Here is a 27,586-nt window from a genome sequence, read left to right on the forward strand (position 1 = left end):
TAGAACAAAAACAGCTAGCTACAAGTTTATCACAGTAAAGGTCCATAAACCTGAACCCTTCTCTTATACCCTGGTCAAAACCTAAAGTGAATCAAAGGCGTCCATTGTATCAAACTTTATCCCATCTCTGAACCACCACTCCCAAGCTAAGTAAGACCAATCGAATTACTCTTTCCTCCAAAAAGCTGAAATTTTTTGTCACCCAAAATGCTAGAGATGCCTTAAGTTTTCCGTGCATATGAAAGCAACTGTTGATGCTAGTGAAACAAACTGTTTTTTGATCATGACCACCTTCCCTCCTGTAAGCACAACTTGAAAACCAGAAGCATCTTTTGGGCCAATGCCTCAACTTAGTGATCTTAGACGTGCATATAGCAATCATTTTGCTTTACCAAATAGGTATGTTGAGGGGTTTGCTTTTAGTTGTCTTTCTATGGCTCCATCTCAATAAACTAGTTTCTTGTTTCAATTTTGTGCCTCAACAGTTTAGCATACACATGCCATCCCCATTTCATTTTAGTTACCTCTCTTCACCAAAACCAGAAATAGACTATAAGTGGCTTTTGTAATTTTCTTTGTATTTTCACCTAACTCAAAAAGGCAGAAACTCTCATCAAGAGGCTCCTAATTTCCACAAGAGCCCCAAACTATTCGAGACATGATACTACCTACGTCTTCAAGCTTGTGCACATTGTTTGAAACTGTCCAACTTCCTACAATGGATTGATTGGAAATAAAAAGTTCGCAAGCACTAACTGAAAATTAGCATTTACTGAGTCTCTTGCTTTTCTTTTTGAGCATAGAATGAAGAAGTTGGCAAAGTTGGCTGTGAGCCTAGTCAGCTCTTGCACATTTGCACTTTTCTACCAAATCCACCCTAAGTTTTTGCTCCAAATATCTTAGGATAACAGCACAAGTCCACAATCAACAGCACAGTAAAGACACATTTTCAGAACTTTCTACAAAAGCATTCCAACTTTATTGAGTAAAAAGCATGAACTTTGGGGCAGTCTCGATTATACAGAAGATAAAGAATAATTGACGCCAGTGAGCTTGAGCTCTCTAAAACTATCACCGGACTTAGAGCCTCAAGAATGGAACAATGTGTACTTTGGGGCCCGTACTCATACAGACTGCAAAATTTATAGCACAGGTAAGAGGATGCTTCCATGGCCCTCCCACCACTCTTAGCGATAGTCATCTTCGAGGTTTCTGAACCCATTTGTAAGGTCTTCATACAGCTTCTTATATTTCTCAATTAGAGCATGTTCACCCTCAGAAGGATCTTCAAATTTCTGGGACCTGCATCATTGAAGAAGTACATCAACCACACAAATCCACATCATCTCAAAGATGAGATGCACTCAAGACACACAGGAGGTTGTGGCCTACACTAGTCTGTAGATAAGATCCCCCAAGCGCTGTTTAATTATGTTGTAAGTTATCTTTTGACCATCAGCTCCAGCTCCTCTTTCTACAGCCTGCAAATCAGGTAGACTTGATCTCATGTAATGCACTACCAAACTTTCAATGTGTGATCTCAAACATTAATCTTCCTTGATCAAAGAGATGTTAAGGCAACCCACCTGATTTGCAAGTGTGTTGAAATGTATGATGTTTCGCATCATCCAAACAGATTTGTAAAATGGGCAGAACCTATCATAGCTGAAAGACAACCCATTTCTTATGTTAGTTCTCAATACCCCTGGGCATAGATAGAGAACAAGAAGAAACAGTAAGCTGACAAAATGACATGCAAAACACATACGGGGTAAAGGCATTCTGTGCCAAATAATCTTCACGAAGAAGTTTGGCAACCTCCAAGGTTATCTTATCTGTCTCAGCGAGGGCATCTTTGCCTACAAGCTGCAAATAATATATTGGTCAACTGAATAAAGATGTGCTAAAGTTCGACACTTCCTATTTGAGTATCTCATACAGAAGCAAACTACACCAAAAACTGTGATGCTCAAAAAGTACTTTAGTATGATGGTCACAGGTTGCTCTTGTATTGTACCTGTACAATCTCATTCAAATCATCTTCACGTTGCAGTACTTCACGAGCTTTGGTCCTAATTGAAACAAAATCTGGATCAAAGTTTTCATAGAACGGCTCCAGTGCCTGTCCCACATCAAATCACAGAAAAAAGATTATAATTTATGTATCAAGCTAAAAACCCATCGATGAAAATCTGACTAAACAAAATTTTTGTTGCACAATGCATGCAAGGGGAGGGACTGTTAGGATAAACTTCGCTGTAGGTGATTAAAGTAGGATGTTACCACCCAGGAACCCTCAAAGGTCCAGAACAATTTTTTAATGATTAAATAAGAAATGTTAACAGCAGCACTACAGAACTCAAGTTGGGTAGATGGGAGAAAAGACTGGGCGGACAGAAGAAAAAGAAGGGGGGACATGAGTAGGGTGCAGTTTCGCTTTAGCAAAAGACAGATACAGCTTGCTTCAAATGAATGAATACAACAGACCTTAGAATACTTTGAGTAAGATATAAGCCAGTTGACAGAAGGAAAATGTTTCCGCTGGGCTAGCTTCTTATCCAAACCCCAAAATACCTGCCATGTATCAATGTCATATGTTATCACCCAAAAATAAATATAACAACCTTGATTCACTTGAATGAAGCAGTGCCTGCAGTGAGAACAGGTAAAAGCTTACTTGTACAATACTAAGAGTAGCAGCAGTCACTGGATCAGAAAAGTCTCCACCGGGAGGAGAAACTGCTCCAACTATGGTTACACTACCTGTGCGGTCTGGGCCCCCAAGACATTTCACTTTTCCTGCCCTTTCATAGAAGGATGCAAGTCGTGCTGACAAGTAGGCAGGGTAACCACTATCGGCCGGCATTTCAGCCTACAACAATCAACCAGACTTCCATCATCATGCGCATCACCAACATATTTGAAGAAAGTTCAAACCCTTTCAGCATCATAAAGAAAAAGCGCAGTATCCTTCAAATTTGATGTACATCAACTCTGGTATAGGAACATGATAACATAGCTTCAATTTTGAAAACCGGAAAAAAAAAAAGAAAAAAAAACAACAACAGCAGCAATCAAAAATGCCCCTACATTGGGTTCACTTTTGTTTCTGCCAATGTAGGGGCATTTAGCATTTAGATTACTGCTCACAATCTAGCCAAATGCTCAGATGTCCTACTGTGTAACAGCACTTGAAACTCATCACACCCGGTGCCTTCTATAACCTCTCCACTTATTAAAACAGTCGCCCTAAAATTTGAAACCAGCAAACAAACAGAACAGACTTTTGAACACCAGCATAAACTACAAACACAGACAGTTGTACAGAGCCAAAGCAACATGCAAGCATGCATGTTCTTCAATTCAAAACCAATTTATGTTTTCCTGGTATACAATCACCAACCATTTACCTACAAAATTCAATAAAATGCACATAGGCTTGAAGGCTCAATAAAATGCGCATAGGCTTGAAGGCTCAAAAAACAAACCAGCCTGCCTGAAATCTCACGAAGAGCCTCTGCCCATCGGGATGTTGAATCTGCCATCATGCTAACATTATAGCCCATATCCCGGAAGTATTCTGCCAGAGTAATACCTGCAGATTAACAACCACCAAGCACATCAAATATCAAAGGATCCTGTTTGTCTGGCATTATAGATTTTATTTTCAACATAGAGAAACCAGTATTGCAAACATGTTCTCGTTTTATTTGAAAATACAATCCTAAAGGAGTCTAATTAGAACTCCATTGCAAGTCAATGCATGGTGAAAGGGTTAAGTGTTACTACTTTTCTCACGATTAAATCCTCTTTGTTTGATCTAGCCCACCATCCGACAATCCAAGACACTAATAAGTACCCAGCAGCCATATATGTAAGCTTCAATGATGCTGCTGCGGTGACAATTGTCTAAGAACAGGCACTATCAGACATTTTAATTGGCCAAACATCCAATCGGTTGAAAGTTCACATTAAACCAGTAGACCTATGCTACCTGCTGCAGCATGCAGTTATGCTTCTACAAAGAACGCCTTAACAGTCTCTACACCTGAGCATGCAGACAAGCACAGCAAGGAGTACTAATATGTGTAGATGTGTCATTCTGACTCATGCACAACATTCTCTACATCATATGATATATGTACAATCTCTAAGCTCCACCCATGTACATCTCAGAATTTAGCTTCTGTTCTTTGATTTCTGTTCTTTGATTTGGATTGAAACTGTTATAGAATAGCGCACCCATTCCACAGGTACAGTACTTTCTGTACAGGACTAATCTGTCTTGAAATTCATGATTTGCATGTGCAGCTCATCTGACATCTTTAAAGAATAAACATATACTCGTGGAAGAGCTTAGAGCAGACAAATCCCCTTGGTGGAGATACCAACCTCAGACTAACCACACCTTGAAAATGAGAACAGCAATGAGCATTACTAGCCTAAAAGTAAGTTGCTAAATAAGGGCGAAAAGTTAAAATAAATACAAGTTGACTGAATGCAGCCATCTTTGATCACACAAACCTGTGTAAATAGAAGCTTCACGAGCTGCCACAGGCATGTTAGATGTGTTAGCCACTAGAGTAGTTCTTTTCATGACAGACTCTTCCCTTCCATCAGGCAAGGTCATTGTCAGCTGTGGGAAATCCATCAGCACCTGGAAAACAAACCTTGAGAAAATGAGAAGGAATGATGTACGAAACTTTAGCGCAGAACAAAATTATTGAGAAATATTTATGGAACCTCAGCCATTTCATTTCCTCGCTCTCCACATCCCACATAAACAACTGTATCTGAATTAGAATACTGCAAAATAAGATGATACAAAGTTAGGCAATAATAAAGAGAAAAGCCCCAAACAGGCCTGTTCTACAGCTTATTTATGCAAAACTCAGGAAGGAGAAAACCTTTGATAGAGCTTGACTAATCACAGTTTTCCCACATCCAAAAGCACCAGGAATTGCACACGTGCCACCCAGTACTGATGGAAAGAGCGCATCAAGAACTCTCTATGCCAAAAAAATAAAGGTCAACTTCTACTGTAATTATAAGCCCCGAAAAACTAGGGACCAAAGACATGTAACCTACCTGGCCAGTTAAGAGAGGTGTATCAGCTGGAAGTTTAGTAGCAACAGGCCGTGGTGTACGGACTGGCCATGTCTACACAAACAACCCAAGTTCCAACAAGAAATTTTACAAGATAACATTCAACAGATCAAATCTCTCAAAAGGCCATAAAAGACCAGCAAATTACCTGAAGCATGGTCAGTGACTTTTTGACACCCTGAAACTCCAGCTCAAGGACTGTATCCTGAATAAAACAAATAGAAATACAATTCCAGTAAGTCTGAAGTAGCCCACAAGTCATGCAAGCATGTACAATATTCACAAAGCTCAGAAAAGCTTTCATTGGATTGAACTTGATTTTTTACTATACAAGTACTTGCATATTTTCAGCCTGGTTTTGGGCCCAATGTTAAAAATCTTTTAAAAACATTCAAAAGTAAGAAACTCAAGTACTCAACTTCTGTGCATTAAGGCAGACTAGTGCACTTAAGAACACAATTTCTACTGATCACTGACTGACACCAATGAAAAATGTGAGCTATTAATATCTCATTACTCTTAAAAAATGGGAGAACATGATCACGTGTATCTTGTGTGGGCAAGAAAATTTCAAACAATAAAGGCACACAAAGAAAAAGGTCAAGCATGTCTTGTATGTGCACATATTAATGAACTCACAATATAATTAGGCATTTTCCTTTAACATGTTAAATGTCATTCTACTCCAACATAAACCCAATATTGGAGTCCAACTTGGTTATAAAGTGTTTTGTCAGGTGGATTATTGCCAACTGCTGGTTTGATTTCAGAATTAGGGTTTAGTAGAGAAAGCAGTTGCATGAACCCTCTCCTTTTGCAATCTGCATAATTAGCTTTAGGCTGAAACCCTTACATCAACATAAATGGACTATATCCTGTGGAAGAGTGCTTGACACTGTTATATGCAAACTCCAATAAAGGTAAACTGTTCCCCATTAGTTTGCCTTTCACTTACAAATGCTCAAACCATATTTCTAAGACTTGGTTAGCCCTATCAATTTGCCCATCAATTCGTGCATGATCCTACATCAACCTGAATGGACTATATCCGGTCAAAGAGTGCTTGGCACTGTTATATGGAAAGTAAAAGGTAAGAACTCTTCCCAGTTAGTTTGCCTTTCACTTACAAAGGCTCAAATCATATTTTCTGGGATTTGGTTAACCCTATTAATTTGCCATCAAATCATGGAAGATCCCCCATTCTCATGCTACGATTAATGTCCAGCCTCCTAAATACAGCTCTCTGAAAGTGACTAATAAACTTTCTATCCTGATTAGAAACAATATTAGGAGGAAGGCCATATAATTGGTATAGGTTCTCTACAAAAGGTCTAATCAATTCTAGAGCTGTACACCGAATGAGATTGGAGTAAACCTAGCCATTTTTGTTGATATATAGAATTAAAACAAAGAGGCGGAACCCCCTTATATCCTAAGTAATCCAAGAATGAAATCAAAGGAGATATTTTCAATTTTCTTGACAATCTTCCAAGGGTGGAGAAGTCGTCCCATCTTAGGCCTTTTAGCTTTATCGACAAGGCCTTTGTTATATGTGACTACTTAGTCAAGGATTTCCTTGTACATGCCAAACCAAGGACATCCTATACATTCTAGACCTATACAACTATCTCTTAGCAAGACGATAAGTCGATGTCCCACACTAGGACTATCATGATACTCATAAAGTATTTGGCACCAAACATCTTGATCTTTCAGAACACACTCTCTACATCATCTATGGTAAACATCTAGCCTTCCAATCCTTTGAATCTGTGTAATTAGTAAGCACTAAATGTATTCATGATCAAATACAAGGCAACATTCGGGTTCCTCTCATAAACAAGATAATTCTATTCATAGTTGCTACCCACGACAACATTAAAACAGCCAGCTGGTGCAAATCAGAGAGTGAAGGCAGTCCAAAACAGTTAGAAGCGACTAAGAACAGCAGCAACCAATGAAATTTTCAAATGATTGAGGTGTGGTGCCATTTTGGATCACTTCAAGCTAGATTTGGTGAAGAGCAATTGATGAAATCACTGCTGAAACCCTAATTTGCAGTAGCCATAAGGGTTTCCACAGCCACCTTCAGATCCATGGCCAATTACTGAAGACCCAAGTACTGCATATAGCAACTAAAGGCATTAATTTGCAGCTGATCCGAGGGATAGCCCATTCCCAAATTGTTGTGACCCACCATTAGGGTTTCCACAGCCACCTTCAGATCCATGACCAATTACTAAAGACCCAAGTATTGGATGTAGCAACTGGAGGCATTAATTTGCAGCTGATCCAAGGGTTAGCCCATTCCCAAATTGTTGTGACCCACATGCAATAGATTGAAGACCCAAACTACGCCTAGATTGTTGTATAATCAAGGGGCAAATTGTGACCAAGCAGTGCTGGTCATTTATGACAGTCATTTGTATCGAAGGTTAAAGATCAACCTATATCTCACTATACTTCAACCTTATAGCAATACAAGTCTCCCAAATAAAAACTACCTCCTCATATTGTCTCAGTTCGAGTTATCTAGAATAGGATCTAGCATTTGAGAATGCAAGATGGCTCTTGAAACAACATACCATTGGCGCTTTTGCACAAACCAAGCTATCATCATGGCACTTCAAGTGAGATAGTCAGGCCCCTTAGCTTATCATCAATAGTACAGGGAGGCGACATTGAAGAGAAGAGGTAGAAAAGATGGAGAGAAGAGACAAAGAGAGAGAGAGAGAGAGAGAGAGAGAGAGAAAGCTACCAAGAAGCATAACTCTAAGAGTTCAAGCAGTGGATAGAATCAAAGGAACATTTGTTTGAACAAGGCAACGACTCCAAAACAAGGATAGATCACACAAGATAGGGAACACACTATGGTGCAACTTGCAAACCTAAAAACGCACATTTGGAAGAGAAATATATGCAATCGTCCAGCACACCAATGTCAGAATAGGAGGTAGCAATGGAAACGCAAGAAACTATTGTAATAGACTGCTCTTGATGCTTGTCATTAACCAACTCCACGAAAAGCACATCATGACTATGGATTTCCCACCTTCAACCAAACCGCCAAAGTGTCCCCTCGTGTAAGCTCAAACTAGAAGCAACGCATGTAGCTTGCTCTATGTCAAACAATATAGCTCATCATGTATATCCCAGCAATAATGTCACAAGACTGTGACAACTATTACCTTTTTGTTGATTTCTTTATTACATATTTTATTTGGTTTTTCTTTTTGGAAGGATCCCTCTTGAAATCTAAACACCTGAGTTGCATGGCCAGTATGTGAAACAAACAGGAATGTCTAGTGAGTCAAGACTGGATAGTTAAGGTCCAGTACAAGTCTGGAAGAGACTGATGGCACTGTAGATTGACAAGCCTGAAAGAGACTTGTGAAAGTGTATATGGACAAGTGTGTTGAAGAACTAGCCTAGAAGAGACTAGTTCAAAGTGAAGATAGACAAATCTTCAAGAGATTAGTCCATGTGGGGTCATCAGTGGAAATTCACTTTCAGTTGAGCTACATTGCAAATTTGGATGTAGCCATAGTCTGCAAAGATGGTCAGAAGACTAGTGGGATGCAATGGAAGCAACTCCTAAAATTTAGGGAGTTACTAATTTTGGACCTCAGAATCTGTTCGCGTCATTACCTTCGTTTTTGCACAAGGATCAATCCTCTGGTCTGTGCCGAGGTCAAATTCTACACCCAGCATGGAGAATTTTAAACCAGAAGACTGAAACGGGAAAAATCTTCTAGTGCTGCCACTTGGCACAAATGTGTGCACTTACCTCTTTAAAGAGGGTTGGCGTGCAATTTTTGGGCAAAAAAGGGGCTCATTTGTGAAAAGCAGCTGCAAATGGAGAGCCCTTGAGAGCTGGTCTACCTTGTCTATGATGCACAGAGGGTTGAGCTTGCTTCCTACTCTCTCTCTCTCTCCCTGACAATATGGTTATGCTGCAGAATCAAGGGCCTTTCTTCTGATTTAGGTATAGCTGTGTGGAATATGCTGTTTTTGCATGAGGCAAGAGCCTCCTTTCTCCAGGAACAGGAGCAGTTGTTTGCAATTCCCAGCAGGGACAGGTGAGGGTGGTAACCTCACCAAGCAAGTGCCTGAAACAGCACTAAACCAGAACTGATTCTGGACTGTTAAGAGGGTATTTCAGAGCCCAATTGATGCCAGAATCAAGGGGCACTTGGCACAGATGATGCAGGACAGTGCAGGGAGCAATATGAGCTGAAAACAGGTGTCAGAACAGGTCTGAACCAGTAATTACAGTGGGCTGAATAGTACAGGAAACAATAAGAGTTGTAAACAGGTTTCAGAACAGGTCTGAACCAGTAAATACAGCAGGCTGAAATGGTCAATTTTGCACTCCAACCAGAAGATCCAGACTTGGGCAGAGTTTCCCCTCCTGGTCAACTTGATTTGGGTCAGAAATTGTACCATTATGCTGTCAAATTTCACCCAGAATAGGTGAAAGACAGCCCATTGTACTTTCTCTTTTTTAAAAATAAAGAAATACCGCAAGGGGCGCCTAACTTAGGGGCCAACAAGGTGTCTGTGTGGCAACAGGAGCATTCTAGCTTCTTGTATTTCTTCTTAATTCTGTGTCTTTAAGTTCAGGTAAAGTGGGCGACTGTTAATTGGGTGAAAGCATTTATATATTTTGGTTGTACACTACCGCCCTTCCCAGTGAACAGGCCGGTTACATCATGAACATGGATGTCCATCCCAGCTCCAAGATTTCAAAACCTACCAAACTTCAATACATGTGGGAAGCTTCAATCTAGGTCCACTACACTTACATATCGATGAGGCTAGGATGCCCTGCTACCACCACACTCTCACACTCCTCTCTAGCACTAGTGAGCCATGAGGAATGACAATACTACTAGGCTAGAAGGCAAAGAGAAGGCCTTCACGACCTTCACCTTTACCACAGAACATGAACCCTTCATAGCCTTAGCCTTCACCGTGGCCAAAGAGGTAGAAACAAACTCTAAATCAAATGAGAATGATGGCTTGTCAAAGTCCTTGCCCTTCTACTTCTTCTTCCATTGCTCCTTCCACAATGCCGCTACATTGTTGCATTCCTTTCAAAGATAACCCTTCTTGCCACCATGATGACATTGCATCTTCATCTTCATCTTTCTATCACCTCTCTCTCAAGTTGCATAAGCCTCTTGTTGGCCACCATTCAAGATGGTAGTCTCCCTTGTAAATGCAAAGAAGCATCATACTCAAGCATAAGGGTTTGGACACAACATCAAAACCTAGAGGAAGCTTGTAAAGGATAGATCATAGTCTCCATAAGATGTGCTCCATAAGATGTGCTTCTAGACGTGCTTTTGGAAGGATAGACTACATGTGTCAAAGCTAATCCTAGATCTTGATCACCTAAACAAGAAAGGATTGAATCGCATCAGTCATCTCGAACCTAGTAACCTATGAGTGACCATACAAGGTTACAACTTGTATGGTCAGCAAAGCCTCGTACATGAGCTATATCTTCTCCCACACGTCTACACCCATCCTACAGGATGTAACCTCCAAAAGGACCTCTTTAGAGATGCCTCTAAGAAGAGCAAAGCAAACGCGAACATCACCTATCTCCTAAATAAGAAATGCCGCCTCCTCGTCTCGGCCCCAGTAGGTGGAATAGGAACTAGCATCCAAGGACGCAAGATAGCTCTTGAAACAACATACCATATGCGCTTCTACACAAACCATGCTTTTTATCACAACACTCCAAGTGAGATAGTCAAGTCCCTGAAGCTTATCATCAATAGATGCACAATAAGGTGTCATTGAAGAGGAGAGTTAGAGAAGATGAAGTAAAAAAGAAACACAGTGCAGACTGATTAACACAGGCTGTATGGTAAAGAAACCATATCGGCAGTCCGCAACAGGTAAACACAGGCAGAATCAGCACTGGAACAGGGTAATGCAGATCTGCAGCAGAAAACAGCATGAAAAACTCTAACATGGACAACTAATACCAAGAATATGGGATAGCAATGGAAGCATGTGAAACTGTTGTAATAGACTGCACAAACAAAAAAGGAAAGAACACTACAAAGAACACAAGAAATCAGGAAAAATATGCTTGGAAAATGGAATCCATATTCCAAAGCACAAGACACTACAAAGCTCAGGCTCTGAGTCACTGGCAGTGAGTGTAGTCTCCCTGTCTCCATTAGGATGCAACTGAAGTGAATGAAGTGACTATTCATGGAGGAGGGAGCCTGCCAACAAATAGGCACAGACAATATCAAAGTGGATAGACTAGTCCAGCAGCCCAAGGAACTGGTGCCCAAAACCAAGACAGCCAGCTTCAACCCTCTCTAGCATAAAACATAGAAATGCCCATCATAAATGCAGACTCACCCATGAGACGTACAATTTGGTAACAACTAGGAGTCACCCATGACCCAGCTCAGCAAAAGGGAGAAAAGCCGCAAACGCAGGGTCTGATTGAAAAATGCAGGGTGCCAATCACAAAACGCAGGCTGTACAGTGCAGAAAACAGGTCAACTAGCAGGAGGAACAATAACCCAGAAAGTGGGAAAACGGCAGCCCATATAAACGCAGGCAGAATCAGCACTGGCATGAGGTGAACACAGACCTGCAGCAGAAAACAGCACTACAAACTCTAACACAGACGTAAGCTTGCATCCCTTGAAAAGCAAGTGGCTTAGGATGACATGGCCGTGGCCCTATTGTCACATCTACCATCCCCAAAGTATGATGTCTTCTATACCAGCCTCCTCATCTCTCATGTTCAAGACACCATCACCTGGGAGGAGTTAGTCTTTATGGTCCTTAAGTAGGATCTGCGACATCAAAGGATAAGTCGAGTGGAGCAGGGTCCACTACCTATGCCTTGGTGGTTGGCACATCTTCAGGGAAACAACAAAGAAGAATAAAGGAAAGAGAATGAAATCACAACTTTGATTCTAACATGGCACCTTCCTTCTGCTCTAGACATGTTGCATGCATTGTTTGGTATACAACCAATTACACATGCTGGCCAAGGAGTATTTTAGACAATCAGCATGGATGGTCAAAGCACATGTAAAGAACTCTCATGGGTAGGAGATTATGTTTCAAACAGTCACCGATGCAAACAGAGTCTTAAGGCTCACATCTTGTACTTTGTTATACACTTCAGTATATGGCAGATTTGGGAACCAGCCCTCGTTCTTTTGCTTCTCAAATTCTCAATCTTTTTCCCTCACACATGTGAGTGTTCCGCAACAACAGACTTGAGGTTACTGCAGTTTTGAGATCACTTTCATGTTGGTAGCAGATCAGAAACCTTTCAAGTTTCAAGCTTTTGCCATATGAAGAGCCCTCTAAAAGCACCACTTTGACGTCTCAAGAAGAAAGTCAATGTGTTCTATATAGGGAGGCTTGACATGTATCAAGATACTTCATCAATGGAAATAGCACAAGTAATCAGGTATTCACCTGTCCTCGATTACTTTCTGTAATCTTTGATCTATGTAATGTCAAGTTCTTCCACACAATCGACGTGTGCACAAAAGCATGATATTGATATGTTTGGCTGCATAGAAGATTTTGACATGCTGGACTAGCAGAAAACGAACCTTCAGTGTGTATTGGCCAGGTGGTGCAATATAGGTGACTTTTCCCATGGCTCCAGGTGGTACAGCAATGTGATGTTTCACAAGACTGTTCTCAAACACCTCCTGTTTACAGACAATCAATTAAGCTGTTTAGATAAGTCTGTGTGGCATGTTTAGTACTTAAATTGAGATTTACTCAAAAGTCTTACAGCATATAAGTCACCCCCTGTTAATGCATCCCCAACACCTGCATTCAGACATAGGCAAATGAGAAATTGGAATATAAGTATTTAAGCAAGCTAAGCAGAAAAGGCAGTGTGAACCAACTGACACCTAGTTTTTTAGGTTCAAATTCCCAAGAGATGTCCTTATCAAGAGCTGGCACTGAAACTCCGCGAGGAATATAAACATCTCCCGACTTCACAGCAATTGCTTTTAGTGGCCGCTAACGAATAACAACAAAGAATAGTCACAGCTGGTCCATTATAGAACCATTGGTACATGAATCCCATAACATGCTAAACAGGTTATATACAACCCCCCTTCACTATAGACCAACACCTCCAAGTACCTGGATTCCGTCAAATATATTGCCAAGAATTCCAGGTCCAAGCTCTGCTGAAAGTGGCTGCCAGCATCAGACAGAATCAGATGAGAAACATGTAACAAAGCAGCACAACTTGCCATCATTTTTATAAGAAACATACCTTGTGTGTTCGTAGCACAGGGTCATTTACCATCAAGCCAGCTGTCTCCTCATACACTGAGGAATGATAAGACTGATCAGAAAGTATCTTTCAAGGTGATTGACATACCAAACTACATGCACACCATCTCAGTACCTTGAATGGTAGCAGAGTCTCCCTCCAGTCTGATGATTTCCCCAATTAGGTTATCATGACCAACCCTCACAAGCTCATACATGGCTGCCCCTCCCATGCCTTCGGCCACCACCACTGGCCCTGAAACCTGCAGGTCCACAAGGACTGTCAGTTATTAATAATGTGTGGTTTTGAGGAGCTCAAACAAGTCAAGTATGCACCCTAGACAAAGACCCTGATACTGCAGACAATGTTTCAGATGATTATTTAGACTGCATCTGATAGCCTGCATTGACTTTTGGAGAAAATCTGACAACGTAAATGGTCAATATGTCATTGAAACAGATGGCCAATCTTGATAATCAAAAAGCATTCTAAAAGCATCTCTTTGGAGAAACAGAAGTAAGATCTGGATCAGGTGATTTTAGCGCTCCAACATCGATCGTTTTCCTGATCAACTGGCCGATGGCCGAGATCGTAGGCAAAGCAGATTAAGAATAAAGCATGGCAACTCTACACATTGCATCTCCAAAAACGAAACAAGGCAAAAGATAATTGCTACAAATAATGAATGTTACTAACGGTGACAAATCATTGAAACATTTCTTGATTACAATGATCCGAAACCAGCAAAAGATCAGTACAACAACTGGTCGTTACTGCTGATTGATGGAAATCATGGCTGGATACCGAATTAAGCTACGAATCGGAGGAATAAAAACATCTTGAAGTATGCGAGTACCTTACGAACGTAGCCATACTCGCTTTCCTTCTCGAAATCCTCGAAGGTGGCGAAGCCATCCACAGAAATGGCGGGCATGGCGTCTTGAGGATGGTCGGGATCCGCACAGAAACTAGGGTGAAGGGAGAAGGGAGGGGAAGGAAGGCAAAAGTATCAGGGGAAGGTGGTGTTTTCTGAGAGGGGGTAACACAAGAATCACACCCGAAAGGGAGAAGAAAGAAGCGTGCCAAGCTTAATCTGTACTTGGGCCCCCAAAAAAAGCTGCTCTATGCTCATTTCCAGTGACATCAGTATTTTTAGCTCACATAAGGCTTCCTTAGAGGTTCCCCATATGACCCCACCCCTTTCCTCTTTCTATTTGTTCCACTTTTCTTCATATTCTCCCAATTCTCCTAGTGATTATAGGAACATGGATAACTCTACACATCGCTACTTCGTCCCCATGCTCCCATCCCCATACACTGAAGCACAAATTGTCCACCATTCTCCTATGATATCGAGATGATTGCAATGTTGTGTCCCATCACTCCAAAATGGAGTAGGATGCTTGGGTGGAGTTTGCATTGGCAAATATCCAATGATATAGCCTACAATTCTAGCTAGTTGTGAGATTATGAGATGTTGGATGTTGCTTGCGAGATGCATTTGCCTTGTGCACCATCTTGTGGTTTGAGAGTTTTCAAGGTTGAATTGCTTAAGAGGTGCGCACCGCCCCTCCCCCCCCAAACAACCCCCAAAATGTATCTATCACTTGAGCACAATTTTCCACCATTCTCCTGTGAAATCCATATGATTGCAATGTTGCCACATCGCTCCAAAATGGACTAGGATGCTTGGGGGAGTTTGCATTGCCAAATGTCCAAAGATATAGCTTGCAATCTTAGCTAGTTATTTGACAATGAGATGTTTGATGTTACTTGTGTGTTGCATTTGCCTTGTGCATTATCTTGTGGTTGAGAGTTTTCAAGGCCGAATTGTGTAAGATGTGATGGACTTGTGAATTATATGTTAAGTCTCAAGAGATTTTATTACAAAGATCTTTGATTGTTCACCACATTTCATTTCTAATTCTTTTTTAGTTGTCAACATCTCACATCTAATGGTCCCTTGTCCACAAAGATGCTTTCACATCCTTCTTTGCATGCTATTCTTCTTCAATTTCATGTATTTAATTCTTTGTCATTAGGCACTCAAAGTCTATTGAATAAGAGTTGTTGACACATCATCAAAGCATGCATTCATCTCCAAGCTCAATATGATAAAAATATTGAGCACATCCAACATGCTTGATCATTGAAATTGCATGGCAATCTTTTATTTGATATGTCCAAGAGAAGTTGTGTCTTCAAAAATTGCCAACCTATGAAAAAACGCGGAGGTCAAGATGAGTACTACCAGTCATGGATCCTCATGGATTATGGTGAGTACTATGTACCTAATATTGTGCCTCTAATGAAAAGCAATGTGTGAATTGAAATGCCTATATGTTTGAACCATTTATGAATATGTACATTTAGTCATTTATGATGAAGAATGGAGAAACTACATTTATGAGAGATGTCATTTATTGGCCAAACATAGTTGGTTACCTTAACATTCAACAACACAGTTCCATTTTATTGCAATGATAACAACAACATAGTTCCATTGTATTATTATGATTAACAAAACTTCTTACCTTACATTTTCATTCCCTCACTAGTACATCCTTTAAAGTACAAACTTGTACCCATTCACGGACTTGAAAAGCCTCTTAATACTAATTGACCCCATCATTATCAAAATAAACAAGGTGAAAGCATTTGCTAATGGTCACATCGAATATGTAAAGATCAGTTAGAATAATAATTGAATTATGAAGGCAAAGGCAATAAAGGAATGAAAAGGACATATGATAAGTGGAGTGGAAATACTAGAAGCACAACATGAGAGGTGGTAAAGATGAGAAAAGTGTAGAGAATAAATATAAATTTTGTTTTAAGAATATCAAGACCCCCCATTTGCCTTTCAATTATGATAGAAGAAGTTATAAAATCTCTAATGACACTATAAGGGAATGGAACAATATTGGCACTAGTTAGCAATGTTTTTCGTTAGTGTTGCATCCTTATGAATAACGATACTCATAGCGACACTATACTATGAGACAAAAAGGGCTAAAACAATCGCTACATTTTTTCCACAATTATTGAGAGAGAGAGAGAGAGAATAATGGAAATTGGAAAAGAAAAAGGGGGGAGAGAAAGAGAAGGGGAGAGAAGATGGATAGGGAAGGAGAGGGAGGGGGAGGGGGGACATGGAGGGGGAGAGAAATTTATAAAAATTGGGCAAGGGGAGAGAGAGATAGAGAGACAGAGAGAGGGAGGGAGGGAGGGGAGTTGGAGAAGGAAAGGGAGAGAGAAAAATCAAAAAAGAGAGGGAGAAAGAGAGAGAGGGAGGGAGGGAAGGGAATTAGAGAAGGAAAGGGAGAGAGAAAACTATTGATACTTGGAAAGAGAGAGATGGTGTATAAGAGAGATGCAATGAGAGATTTTAAAAATTATTAAATATTATTTTAATATAAAAATAGGTTTTTAAATGTAGTTATTTGATAAAAAATATTTACAAAATTATTTCTAATATAGGAGAGAAAGGATATGATTTAGAGAAAGATAACATTTGAGTGAGAGAGAGAGAGAGAGAGAGAGAGAGAGAGAAAATGTGTGTGTGTGTGTGTGTGTGTGTGTGTGGGAGAGAAGGAAAGAGAGAAAGGGAAAGGAGAAGGGGGAGAGGGAGAGGGAGAGAGAGTTTGAGAACAAGAGAGAGACTTAGAGGGAGAGTAAGTAGGAGATAGGGACAAAAAATAGGAGGTGCACACGTGGAGAGAGAGAGAGAGAGAGAGAGAGAGAGAGAGAGAGAGAGAGAGAGAGAGAGAGAGAGAGAGAGAGAGAGTGTGTGTGTGTGTGTGTGTGTGTGTGTGTGTGTGTGTGTGTGTGAGCAAGTGAGCTAGTGAGTGAGTGAGTGAGTAGGAGAGAAGGAAAGAGAGTATGTGTGTATGTGAATGTGTGTGTGTGAGAGAGAGAGAGAGTGTGTGTGTGAGGAAGAAAGAGAGAGTGTGTATGTGTGACTGAGTAGGGAGAAGAAAAGAAAGGAAAAGGGGGAGAGAGAGAGAGAGAGTGTGTGTGTGTGTGTGAGAGAGAGAGAGAGTGAGTGAGTGAGTGAGTGAGAGTGAGAAAGTGAGAATAGGAGAGAAGAAAAGAGAGAAAGGAAAAGAGAGAGAGAGAGGTAAGTATCAACATGGCAAACCACATGTTTAGCATCCCAAGTATAAAACTAGTGCAAGGCATCGTGGATGATCTATTAAATACATAAGGTAGTATATAAAAGAATAGTAAAGTAATGAAATTTTTGACTTTACTTACATTGTAGCAAAAATAAGCAACAATGAAGCTTGACATGTCAGATCGAGAGACATATCTCAATCAGCATGTCCAATGTCCTTGCACTCACTATAAGTAGGCAAATTTTCAAAAATGTCATTTGTCCATAAAGTATGTGCAATGCTACAATGAGTTCCAATCAAAAATCATAGAAAAAGTGATCTTAAATTACAAGTTAGCGATGAGTAAAGTGTATGTGATTTGCTTATCATTGTGGTATAGAGGCATGCATTAAATGTAATGTTTTGCCAGTATATTGTCTATCTTTACAAATATGTGTAGAGGGATGATGATATATTGCAAGCAATTGATCTTATGCCTCCAATGAGAAGAGTTTGTGAGCATACCATGCAAGAAGCACACGAGCTGTTGTATCTTGTGGAAGGCAATTCCTCTAGCATGCCTTTCATAGGAGAAGAAATAAGGGTGTCATGACCTAAAACGGGCCTGACAGCTCTAGGGCTCTAGTCAAGGCTTCCTATGCTCACCAAACCACCCTCACGGCCTCATGGCCAAGAGCATCTGGAGGCTAAATACTACTCTAAATAAATCACATGTTTGTGTCGATTTGCAGTCCAATGGTTTTTTTTCCCTCCCAACTCCAACAAAGGGAGTATCCAAACATACAAGTGATCAACACCTTGATTCACATACATGAAGAGCTCCCCCTAGCATAGTGATGTGGCTCCTATGGCTCTTTTATATTTGGGGATTGGGCCCATGATGTGTCATCTCCAACATAAAACACAAGCGTAATAGAGTCATGTGATATCCCCGACTTTAATTTAAAAATTTTCCAAGTTCTTGCAAAATGGACTTTAAAATCATTAAATAAAGAAGTTCTCGAGCAAAAAGATCCGAGGATCGTAACCCAACATTTTTTGGATTGACAAGGACTGTAGCCACTAATCACGGAAGTTACCATGTGAATGAGAGTTATGAGACATATTAGTCATTAGTGTGAATATGTATAATATGGACGGTCCAAAAATATTGAATTTTTGGATAATACTAGCATAATTTAGATATTATTTATTGTAAATATCCTAAAAAGACATGAAAATTTCTAGAACAAGATGCCACGTAAAATAAAAGTAAGTGGTTTTTTTTTCCAGCCAATATTGGAGATTGAATGTAAAAAAAGGGATTAGCGAAATCGCACGTGTCGCAATCGTAGTTTACAAGCAGCAAACAACACTTCGAACAGGAAGAAGAAGAAAGAGTGAACTAGAAGATTTCTAACCAAGTGTGTTACAGTTTTACCCCCCTTTCGGAGCCAACGGAACCATCAGATTTGTGATCTGAGCATCAAATTGCTAATTTTGCCAAGATCCCCTCCATAAAGAATTCTTCTTAGACACAACCCTTCCTTTCTAATTTAGCTATAAATAAGAGGCATGGGGAGCCATTGAGAGTAGTCCAAGCAAGAGGGGAGAGGCTCTTCTCAGGAGTATAGAACAAGAGGGAGTGAGGCAAGAGAAGTGCGAGCACGGGAATTTCTTGTCAAGAAGACAAGGAGGATATTGTGTGAGCTCTCAAATTCAATTCATCCATCCTTTCTATCATATTCCTTCCTATGGAATCAAGACTCTCCTCGATTTCTCAAAATCTTTAGTGATCGCTTCCCTCCCCCCCTCCCGAGTCAATCAAAATTCCGTCAATCTAATTACCCCCAAGCTCCTTCGCCAAATTTTCCTTTTTTGCGGAGATAGGAGCTGCTAATAACATTGCAGACACAATTACTACAAACAGAATGGCGAGGATAGGGATTACAAACAAAGCCGCGAATACCATCAACCAAGTACCCATCACTGATCTTTAGGTACTAATTTTATTAAATAAAAGCAGCTAGCTGGCCTTTATTCCATGAATAGGCAATAGAAGCTGCATGTGAAAAATAAGATTTTATTTGATTCATATATATAACTTCTTTGAGGAATTCTTAATCTCAAATTCCAAGGGTTAACTTGGGTTTGTACAATATGAACCTATGCGAGTACAAGGAAGATACTGTGTCTCTAAAAGATTTAATATTTTTATTTTTGTGTTGAACAAATGAAATCTCTTAATCACAAATTCTAATCCTCAATATATAAGAGATATTGAGATGCAATTGCCAAATGATACTGTTCGTAATTAAACTAATCAAGATTTTCTTTTATTGTGGGCAAAGACCCCGAAACTCCAAGGGAGTTATCCTCAAGTATGAAATTATTGCTTAAATTCAATCCAAACTAATCCCCAAGGAAGAGGGAATCCAAGAAGACTATTGGAAGGTATTGCCACTTATGTTGATTTGTCTCGAAGTTATTTTGCTACTTGAGCTGATTTGTCTCGAAGTTATTTTGTCACTTATAGTTATTTTGCCACTTATGTTAAATTGTCTCGATATTATTATTTTTGGAAAGAAAAGATTTGTCTTGGAAATAAACTTGTTAAGAGTTTATGTATAATGTATTTGAAATAAGATGTTTGTGATTGTAAGCTAGGTACTGATCTTTCCTAAAATCATCGGGCTAAAAGATGGATGAACGAGTACAGATCAACGACTGAGGCAATATTCTGGTGAACACATAACGCCGACTAAGGCAGTGTTTTTCATGGCACTAGACCTCCCCAAGACCAGTGTGAATAAAATTTACTCCAAGGGTTTTTTCTTTTTTTGTTTCACGTTAGTGAGTTTAGACCAATCATGACGCAAAAGGTCTTGTTGTAGGGAACTCTAGTCGACAGGAGGAGGTGAGGATACAAGGGGGCTCTGGTCATAAACTCCTTAGGCTCTTATGAACTGCCAACTGCTCTTCGATTTCCATACTGTGTTCTGGGGGTTCCAATACTAGTTGGGGAACGGAGCTTAGAGAGAATAATATTTTATTTTGAACAAAAAACATTGTAAAAGTCATTTTTTTGAAAGGAACTATTAAGAAGGAATTGCTTTATTCTATTTTTTAATCGTAAATTAAAGGCGTGTAACGAATTTGTATCAGGAGATAATTCAAGGAAGCTGATTTTATATGTTGAACCTAAAGTGGTAGGTAATTAAATAACTAAAACTACTCTCTCGAGGGAAGCGAGAGGATGGACCCCCGACGGATCTAGACCTATGGCTAGATGGTCTTGGTAATCCGAGAGCTTTCCTAAGAAGGAATAAAAATCGCACTTTGATGGATCATTAGAAACCAGAAAGATCGACTCACATCACTTGAGAATCCACTAATATTAATTAGCCACTAGTAATAGATTTGACCACAAAAACTTAGGTCAATCCTTGTGGGAGCGGCCCGAACTTCCACTGCGGGGTAGACTCAAGTGAGCCTAGTTAGCAAACTCTGAGGGTTTTATCAAAATCCCGGACTGCGCTTCCTAGGACATCTCTTGATGGGCTACTAAGAACGTATCGTCGAGCTCGGGCGGCACGTTACAAGTTCTCTCATAATATAAGCGTAACGATCCATGAGACTATATATATTCCTCACTTAATTCGTTTCCTAAGATATTGCACTACCCTATAGCAAAGGAGGATCTTACACTCTCAATGTTGGTCGTAACCTAGACATACAATTGCAATGCATCTAGAAATTTATCTTTTGATACCATATTTAGATTTCATATGCAAAGTGTATGACACTCTGTGCTCAAACAACTTAACTAAACTCTAGCCAATGTGATGTGCAAAAATAATCTTTTCATGATTTCTTTCTACTAGTACCGTGTTGCACTATCAAGGAACAACATCGGGCTAATTTGTGCTACTAAACCCCTTAAAACTTATATAAACCACAGCCTATATGCTAAGATATGTAAAGAAATTAGTAACTTAATAGAATATCTTTTCACTGCATCCTTACATCCCCTACCATTTACATTTTACTTACTTGCACAAATTAGGAATATTTTGTGATAATTTTCCATAGAAACAAGCTCTAAACACATATCCTCATGCTTTATCTTCATTAGACAATCACAACCATTCTTCTAGTTTTTTTTTTTAATTTTTAACGTGTAAAAATTATTGTTTTTTATTTTTTCCCTTCATTTGCCTATTTTCCATAAATTTTTACATTTATTTCAACATATGCAATTGATTTTTCTAAGTTTTCTAATTTGTATGACTTATATGAAGTGTGATCCATTAGCATACTCATTTTCATGCCATGTGAACATCATTTGATTTCCAAAACCCAAGAATAATACCATTTCCATTAAATCTCATGTTTCGAGTTTTACGAGTTTATTATTTTTAATATGAATGAAGGAAAATGACTAAATTTTTGAAATTACTGACATCAACAAACAAATTTCAACCATTTTCAATCATCCTTTCATCATATGCACGTAAGATTCATCATAAAAATTAAATAACAGTCACTTGCTCTAAAATCTGCATATGTATACCTCGTATTTCGAAAAAATGGAGCCGTTGATGCTATTTTCCATCCATTGTCGTAGTCAAATCACCCGATCTACGTGCCATTATACTTTTGAACCATCATCCATCCTTGATTCATCAAATTAGCTTCCCCGCTCTCTCTCATATGCAGCCATGTGAACCATGTGAATAAGGAACAAAGAGGAGAGAGAAAAATGAGAGAGAAAGTTTGAAATTGTATCTTTGCATTTACTACATCATTTTCCATGAGGTTTGAAGCATTGGATGGCAAAGAATTGCAAGGTCTCATGCCCCGAGGATAATGGGCTGATGCGGACCGGCATGATTTGCTAAAAATAGGGGAAAAGAAGGGGTGTAAAAAAATGCACCCACCTCCCCTCCCCCATCTTGATAGGTTTTTTGAGCTTTTTAGCTATTTTAACCATGATAAGGTTTTAACCATTAAATTATATAGCTCAAATTCACATATTCACACTTGATTATAAGTGATTTCGACCTGGGCGGCCTGAGAATCATGATCCAACTAGAAGGACATCTTTCTAGCATCGGAATCTATCACCTAGCCTCTATCACATGCTTTTCGGCTTCAGGATCTAGTAGCTGCATCATAACGCCAAACATTGCATCCATTAAATGGGGATTGAAACAGACTCCAATTAACGAACGGGACACTTGCATTGGGTTACTCGCATTGAAATGCATCTAAGAAACTAGGTCCTTGATTTGTGATCGTTCTATTTTTCACCAAAATTGCCTCTTTTACAACTCTCAGGCCATTTTTGCTCCTAAAACATCCTAAGTGGTGGTATGACCCGCCTACTTGACCTAGGATAATGGAACCAAGAACTCCTACTAGTAGGTGAGGACATCTGTAGTCTAGTTTATAAAAAGCCGTTTTTTTTTTTCATTTGACCACATTCTTTTTCTTCAATATTTTATACTCAGGCATGTAAAAAGGAGAAAGTTGAACATATTGTAACCCAAGGAGAACATGGCATCGGCCTCAGGTCATGTCTTGGTACCCAACAACCTACCAAGCCTCATAAGGCGACAATAAATCATTTTTCTTCCACTCACTTTTGTTTTTGCTCCATCGAGCCTTATTTATTATTTTGGCTAAATGCCACCCCCTGGAACGTACAAAGCCTTCGCAAGAAGGCAATGGTCATCGGCTCTTTGATTTTTTTTTCTTTCTTTATTTTCTTATTTGGGATTAGAACCTCTTTTGACACATCTTCGTACTTTATATATTTCATATATATTCATTGTTTGTTCTCTTTTATTTGGCAAGCTTCCCTATCTATCTCACAACTAACCGGGGTTCCTAGAAATAGCTGCCTAGTAGGCTAGCAAGATAGGGTCGCTAGGACTACCCTCAAAAACAACTCTTAGAGTGCCCACCAATGTCTTTATAGGAGGTGGACAATTGCTCAAACCTCCCCAAATACACTTGACCTAACCCTATGATTTCATGCCTTGAATGCTGGTCCCCAACAAAAGAAAAATACCTCACGTACATATACACATAAAGCATAGAGGGAAAGAATTCGTAAAGGAAGGACATCACCTGGACTTAGCCACAAGAATCTTCTTTGCAACAAGAGTCTCTCTCTAGGTGCTCTATCGAATCTGTTTAGTGCAGCAATAAAACAAAAAACCATTAATTGCACCCACACCAAACTTACAAATGGCCCTCTTGGCCTAACGAAATAAACCATTTCACTACAAAATAAATGGCATTCTTGGCCTAACGAAATCAAATATTAAATCCAATAGGAATAGCCCTCTTGGCCTAATGAAAATATAGCTATAAAGCACACCATTCAACAATCTATTGTTGAAAACAAACCTTTGGACCATACATAAATCCTACTGAAGCAGCAAACTAGACCAAGGGGATGGGCTACTCAGGTTCTATACTAAATGTATCAAACTACTAGCTAACTCCCTTGAATAAATGGCAAGGGGTGTCCGACAAATATTCCATTAAACGATCTCATGTGTCCATGATAGAATAGGAAAATGGTCAATTGTCGCTACTTGGCTCATAACCCAAAACAAGACATGTCAAGCAGTCCCCACTGTAGCCCTGGACTAACATCAAAAGGCAATTATAAAATCCTCTCAGGACCATAGTTAAGAAAGACATCTTCAACAATGGTATAATTAGCTAGGGAGTTTGTAAAGCGATTCCATTGTTGGAAAATCAAGTGGCAAGTCACTGCCTCAAAGATCTCAAGGGTATCTAAGGTTGCACGATTGTATATTCTTAGAATGGGATCTCTCACACTATAGGTCCCATTCAATGGGTTGATCACTAACTGTGAGTCGCCTTTCACCAATAATCGACAGATACTGCCATGCCTAGCTCGATTTAGACCCATAAGAAAGGCCTTATGTTCCGCCATGTTATTCGAAAAAGCAGTGTCCAAATACATCCCATTTTTAAAGCCACTCGACGTCGATGAGGATCTTTAATGACCATCCCAACATTCGCATGCTTAGTAGGTCCTCGAGAAACTCCATCAAAATATAATGTATAAACCAGGGCTTCATTGATGTAACCTACCATGGCAATCAACCTGCTCGTACTTGTGATAGTCAAAGTCTAATTGAGAGAAAGGGTGTAAGACAGGTACAATCCCTCCTTCCTCATCCAACTCAATAGGGACGCTAGTAAAAATTCTATCACAATGGTGGCAATAGACTCGAATATCCCATGTAAAAGATCCATCTTGCCACTCAATAATGTGATAACCCTTACTCCACCATATCACTTTGCCTTGGTAGTAACGTTGCTCTAAATATGGATGCTCAAGATAAGGAATGACTCTCCCCATCCGATAGTCTTGGTATCCTCTACAAGTTTAAGTTGGATCCTTAAGGACTTGCTGTCGCTAAATTGATTGCTTATTACGTAATTTTATATCAATAAACTAATGACTCACTTTTCTTTAAGTGTTGATGATGATCTAGCATGGCCATGAGACCATTTAGAGACCAGTATTCCTAGTGCATCACTTAATGGGGTGATCAGAGCATTGGGACGGAGATATCTGGTGGTACAGGCAGTATAAGTTATGAAGGGGGAAGGAAGTCTCTACTTAGTGTAAGAGTGTACACAAGAATCAATGAGTTACACAAAATGAAGATGGACTGAGTTCTAAGAAGAGGAAGTACATTAGCATTGTGTATATGTATTTATGTGTGCATTTGGGGATGCTTGTGAATGTTTACTTGTGTGTAATGAGCATTGCAATCATCTCGGGTCGTCCTCTCCCTTACAAGTCAAGATTTAAGGTCTTTTTTTTCATTGAGAAAGATGAGAGAGGTAATTCTCTCACTAAGAAAGACAAGAGACGTGATCCTCCACCGGAAGTGAGGAGAGAAGTGATTTTTCTCTTTCTAAGGTCTAAGATGACACAAGCTTTTGTGTGGAAGTCAATCTTAAGGTTGAGGCCCAAGGCAATCTAATGAACTCTCCTTATATATGGCTTAAGGTGATTGCATGGACCATAAGTTAAGAGTAGAGTTTAAAAAGCTACTTTTCTTAAAACAGACATGGCTCACAAGAGTTATCAAAAACGACGAGATCTACAACTTTTGTGTTGGATGTTTTTCCATCTAAGCAACGCACAAAGGAATATCTCAAAATTGGTGCTGTAGAGTAGGTCTTGGAACAACCACATCTTGCATGAAGATCAACCTTTCCAATCTTGGCACTCAAGTCTCTCTCCAAGAAGAGAAGCTCTTGAAGCCTATAAAAGAGGAGGCTCCCCTTAGGTATGAGAGAGGTGAAGGAAGCATCACTTTGCATGCATCCAAGAGGAGAAGAGAATGTGCAAGTGTTGCTGAAGCTCTACTAAAATCAAGTTCCAAGAGGAGAATAGAAGGTGCAAGTGCTACCGAAGCTATGCTAAAATCAAGCTCCAAGAGCAGATCCCTACAGATATTGTGTAGGAAAGAAGGAGAGACTCAAGAAGGATCAAAAGGTGCCAACTTCCAAGTTGTGCAAGTGTTAGGCGGGTTGTATACTGTGCAAGGAACCGTGATCTTGTTCTCAAGATCTACAAGTAAGAACTAGTTTATGTGTAATGGAGGAGCTTGCTCCTTGTCAATAATATAATTCCACAAGGGGGGGGACTAGCCCCATCTTCCAGTCCCTAGTGTGTTGTCAATCTCTCTCTCTCTCTCTCTCTCTCTCTCTCTCTCTCTCTCTCTCTCTCTCTCTACATCTTTCTTTTCTCTCATATATTCTCTCTCTGTGCCATCATAATATTTACCATATATCTTTTACGTATATAAGAAAGTCAAGCATGTATCTCGAATCTTCTAACACTTCCAAAGGCACCAAGTCCAATGTCAACCCTTATACATAACAGGGCTTTAGTTTATTGAAATTTACTTTAGTTTTAAACTCTACCCCTTGCAAATGAGCTAAAAGGGATGTAAAGCCATTCTTTATTATAAGGACCATCCCATGATGAATCCTTAGTGTTTCAATTGCCGGTACAGCAGTAGCACCACTTGATGCACCATCACCGCTACTTGATGTAGTAGACGACATTACTCCTCTTTCCTACTAAATCCCTTGCCTCTCACATACTCTTCACTCCTCAAAGTCCCCTGGTTTTGATACCATGTGAAAATTACATGGCACAGTGAACAAGATCTAAGTAAGGAGTAAAGATAACACAATAAATATGAGGATAACATAGACTACTTTAATTTCAAACAAACTGATACAAAGATGGATCCGTCCACCCATGCACTTCCACTGTGAAGCTTAGATGGTGATCTAGATTGATGATAAGCATTCCAATTTTCCCTAAAAGAGCTCATGATGGGTATCATAGTCTAGGAACAATTGACCCTTAGCAAATTTATGCTTCTTAGCATGAAGGTCATGAAGCCTTTCCATTTGCTTCTTCCCTACTTCTTGATATAACAAAGCTTGTAATCTAATATCGTCAAGATATGCAAGGGAAGTTAACCTTATTACAATGCTTCCTCTACTCCCAAAGAATGATTTAGAGCAAACCTTAGTGTAGGCAGCTCAATCTCCAAAAGTAAAACACACTCTTTCCCATATACTAATTTAAAAGGGATGTGGCATGTAGCTCTTTTAAATGTCATATTATAAGCCCAAACAACCACATACAACTTCTTATCCCAATCACGCTTATCTTTGGATACAGTCTTGGATAAAATCCCTATAAGCTACTTATTAGTACTCTCTACTTGCCCATTAGCATGGGGATTATAAGACATGGTCTTATTATATTTAATCTTCAGAGCTTTTGTCAAAGCCTCAATCACTTTATTTTAAAAATCTGGCCCACGGTCAGACACAAGCTCCTTAGGTGGACCAAAATGGCAAACAATATGTTCCAAAATAAAACTAGATGTTTCCTTAGCATTATCCTTCATTGTAGTGCGCGCTTCAGACCACTTCATGAAATAGTCTGTCACCACAATGATATAATGCTTTCCTGTAGTTAATGAAGGATATATAGGTC

The 27,586-nt window shown here is 39.6% G+C and overlaps 1 protein-coding gene across 1 annotated transcript; it reads right to left on the reverse strand.

Moving 5' to 3' along the window:
- Positions 1 to 727: 727 nt before the first annotated feature.
- On the reverse strand, positions 728 to 14,530 carry VHA-A (vacuolar ATP synthase subunit A). The gene is made up of 20 exons (XM_087689811.1): positions 14,259 to 14,530; positions 13,538 to 13,664; positions 13,403 to 13,458; positions 13,267 to 13,323; positions 13,029 to 13,140; positions 12,905 to 12,942; positions 12,717 to 12,818; positions 5,255 to 5,311; positions 5,089 to 5,160; positions 4,908 to 5,009; positions 4,744 to 4,806; positions 4,525 to 4,657; positions 3,489 to 3,595; positions 2,678 to 2,872; positions 2,488 to 2,574; positions 2,018 to 2,122; positions 1,769 to 1,866; positions 1,587 to 1,665; positions 1,393 to 1,481; positions 728 to 1,302 (listed from the first exon to the last, which is right to left on the reverse strand). Exons 1-20 carry the CDS (start codon positions 14,334 to 14,336, stop codon positions 1,188 to 1,190), a joined length of 1,872 nt encoding a protein of 623 aa, XP_087545937.1. The 5' UTR covers positions 14,337 to 14,530; the 3' UTR covers positions 728 to 1,187.
- Between the last annotated feature and the right edge of the window lie 13,056 nt (positions 14,531 to 27,586).

The sequence above is a fragment of the Lygodium microphyllum genome, chromosome 12, assembly GCF_053477565.2.
Source record: "Lygodium microphyllum isolate KBCC chromosome 12, Lygodium_microphyllum_v1.1.10, whole genome shotgun sequence".
NCBI lineage: Eukaryota > Viridiplantae > Streptophyta > Polypodiopsida > Schizaeales > Lygodiaceae > Lygodium > Lygodium microphyllum.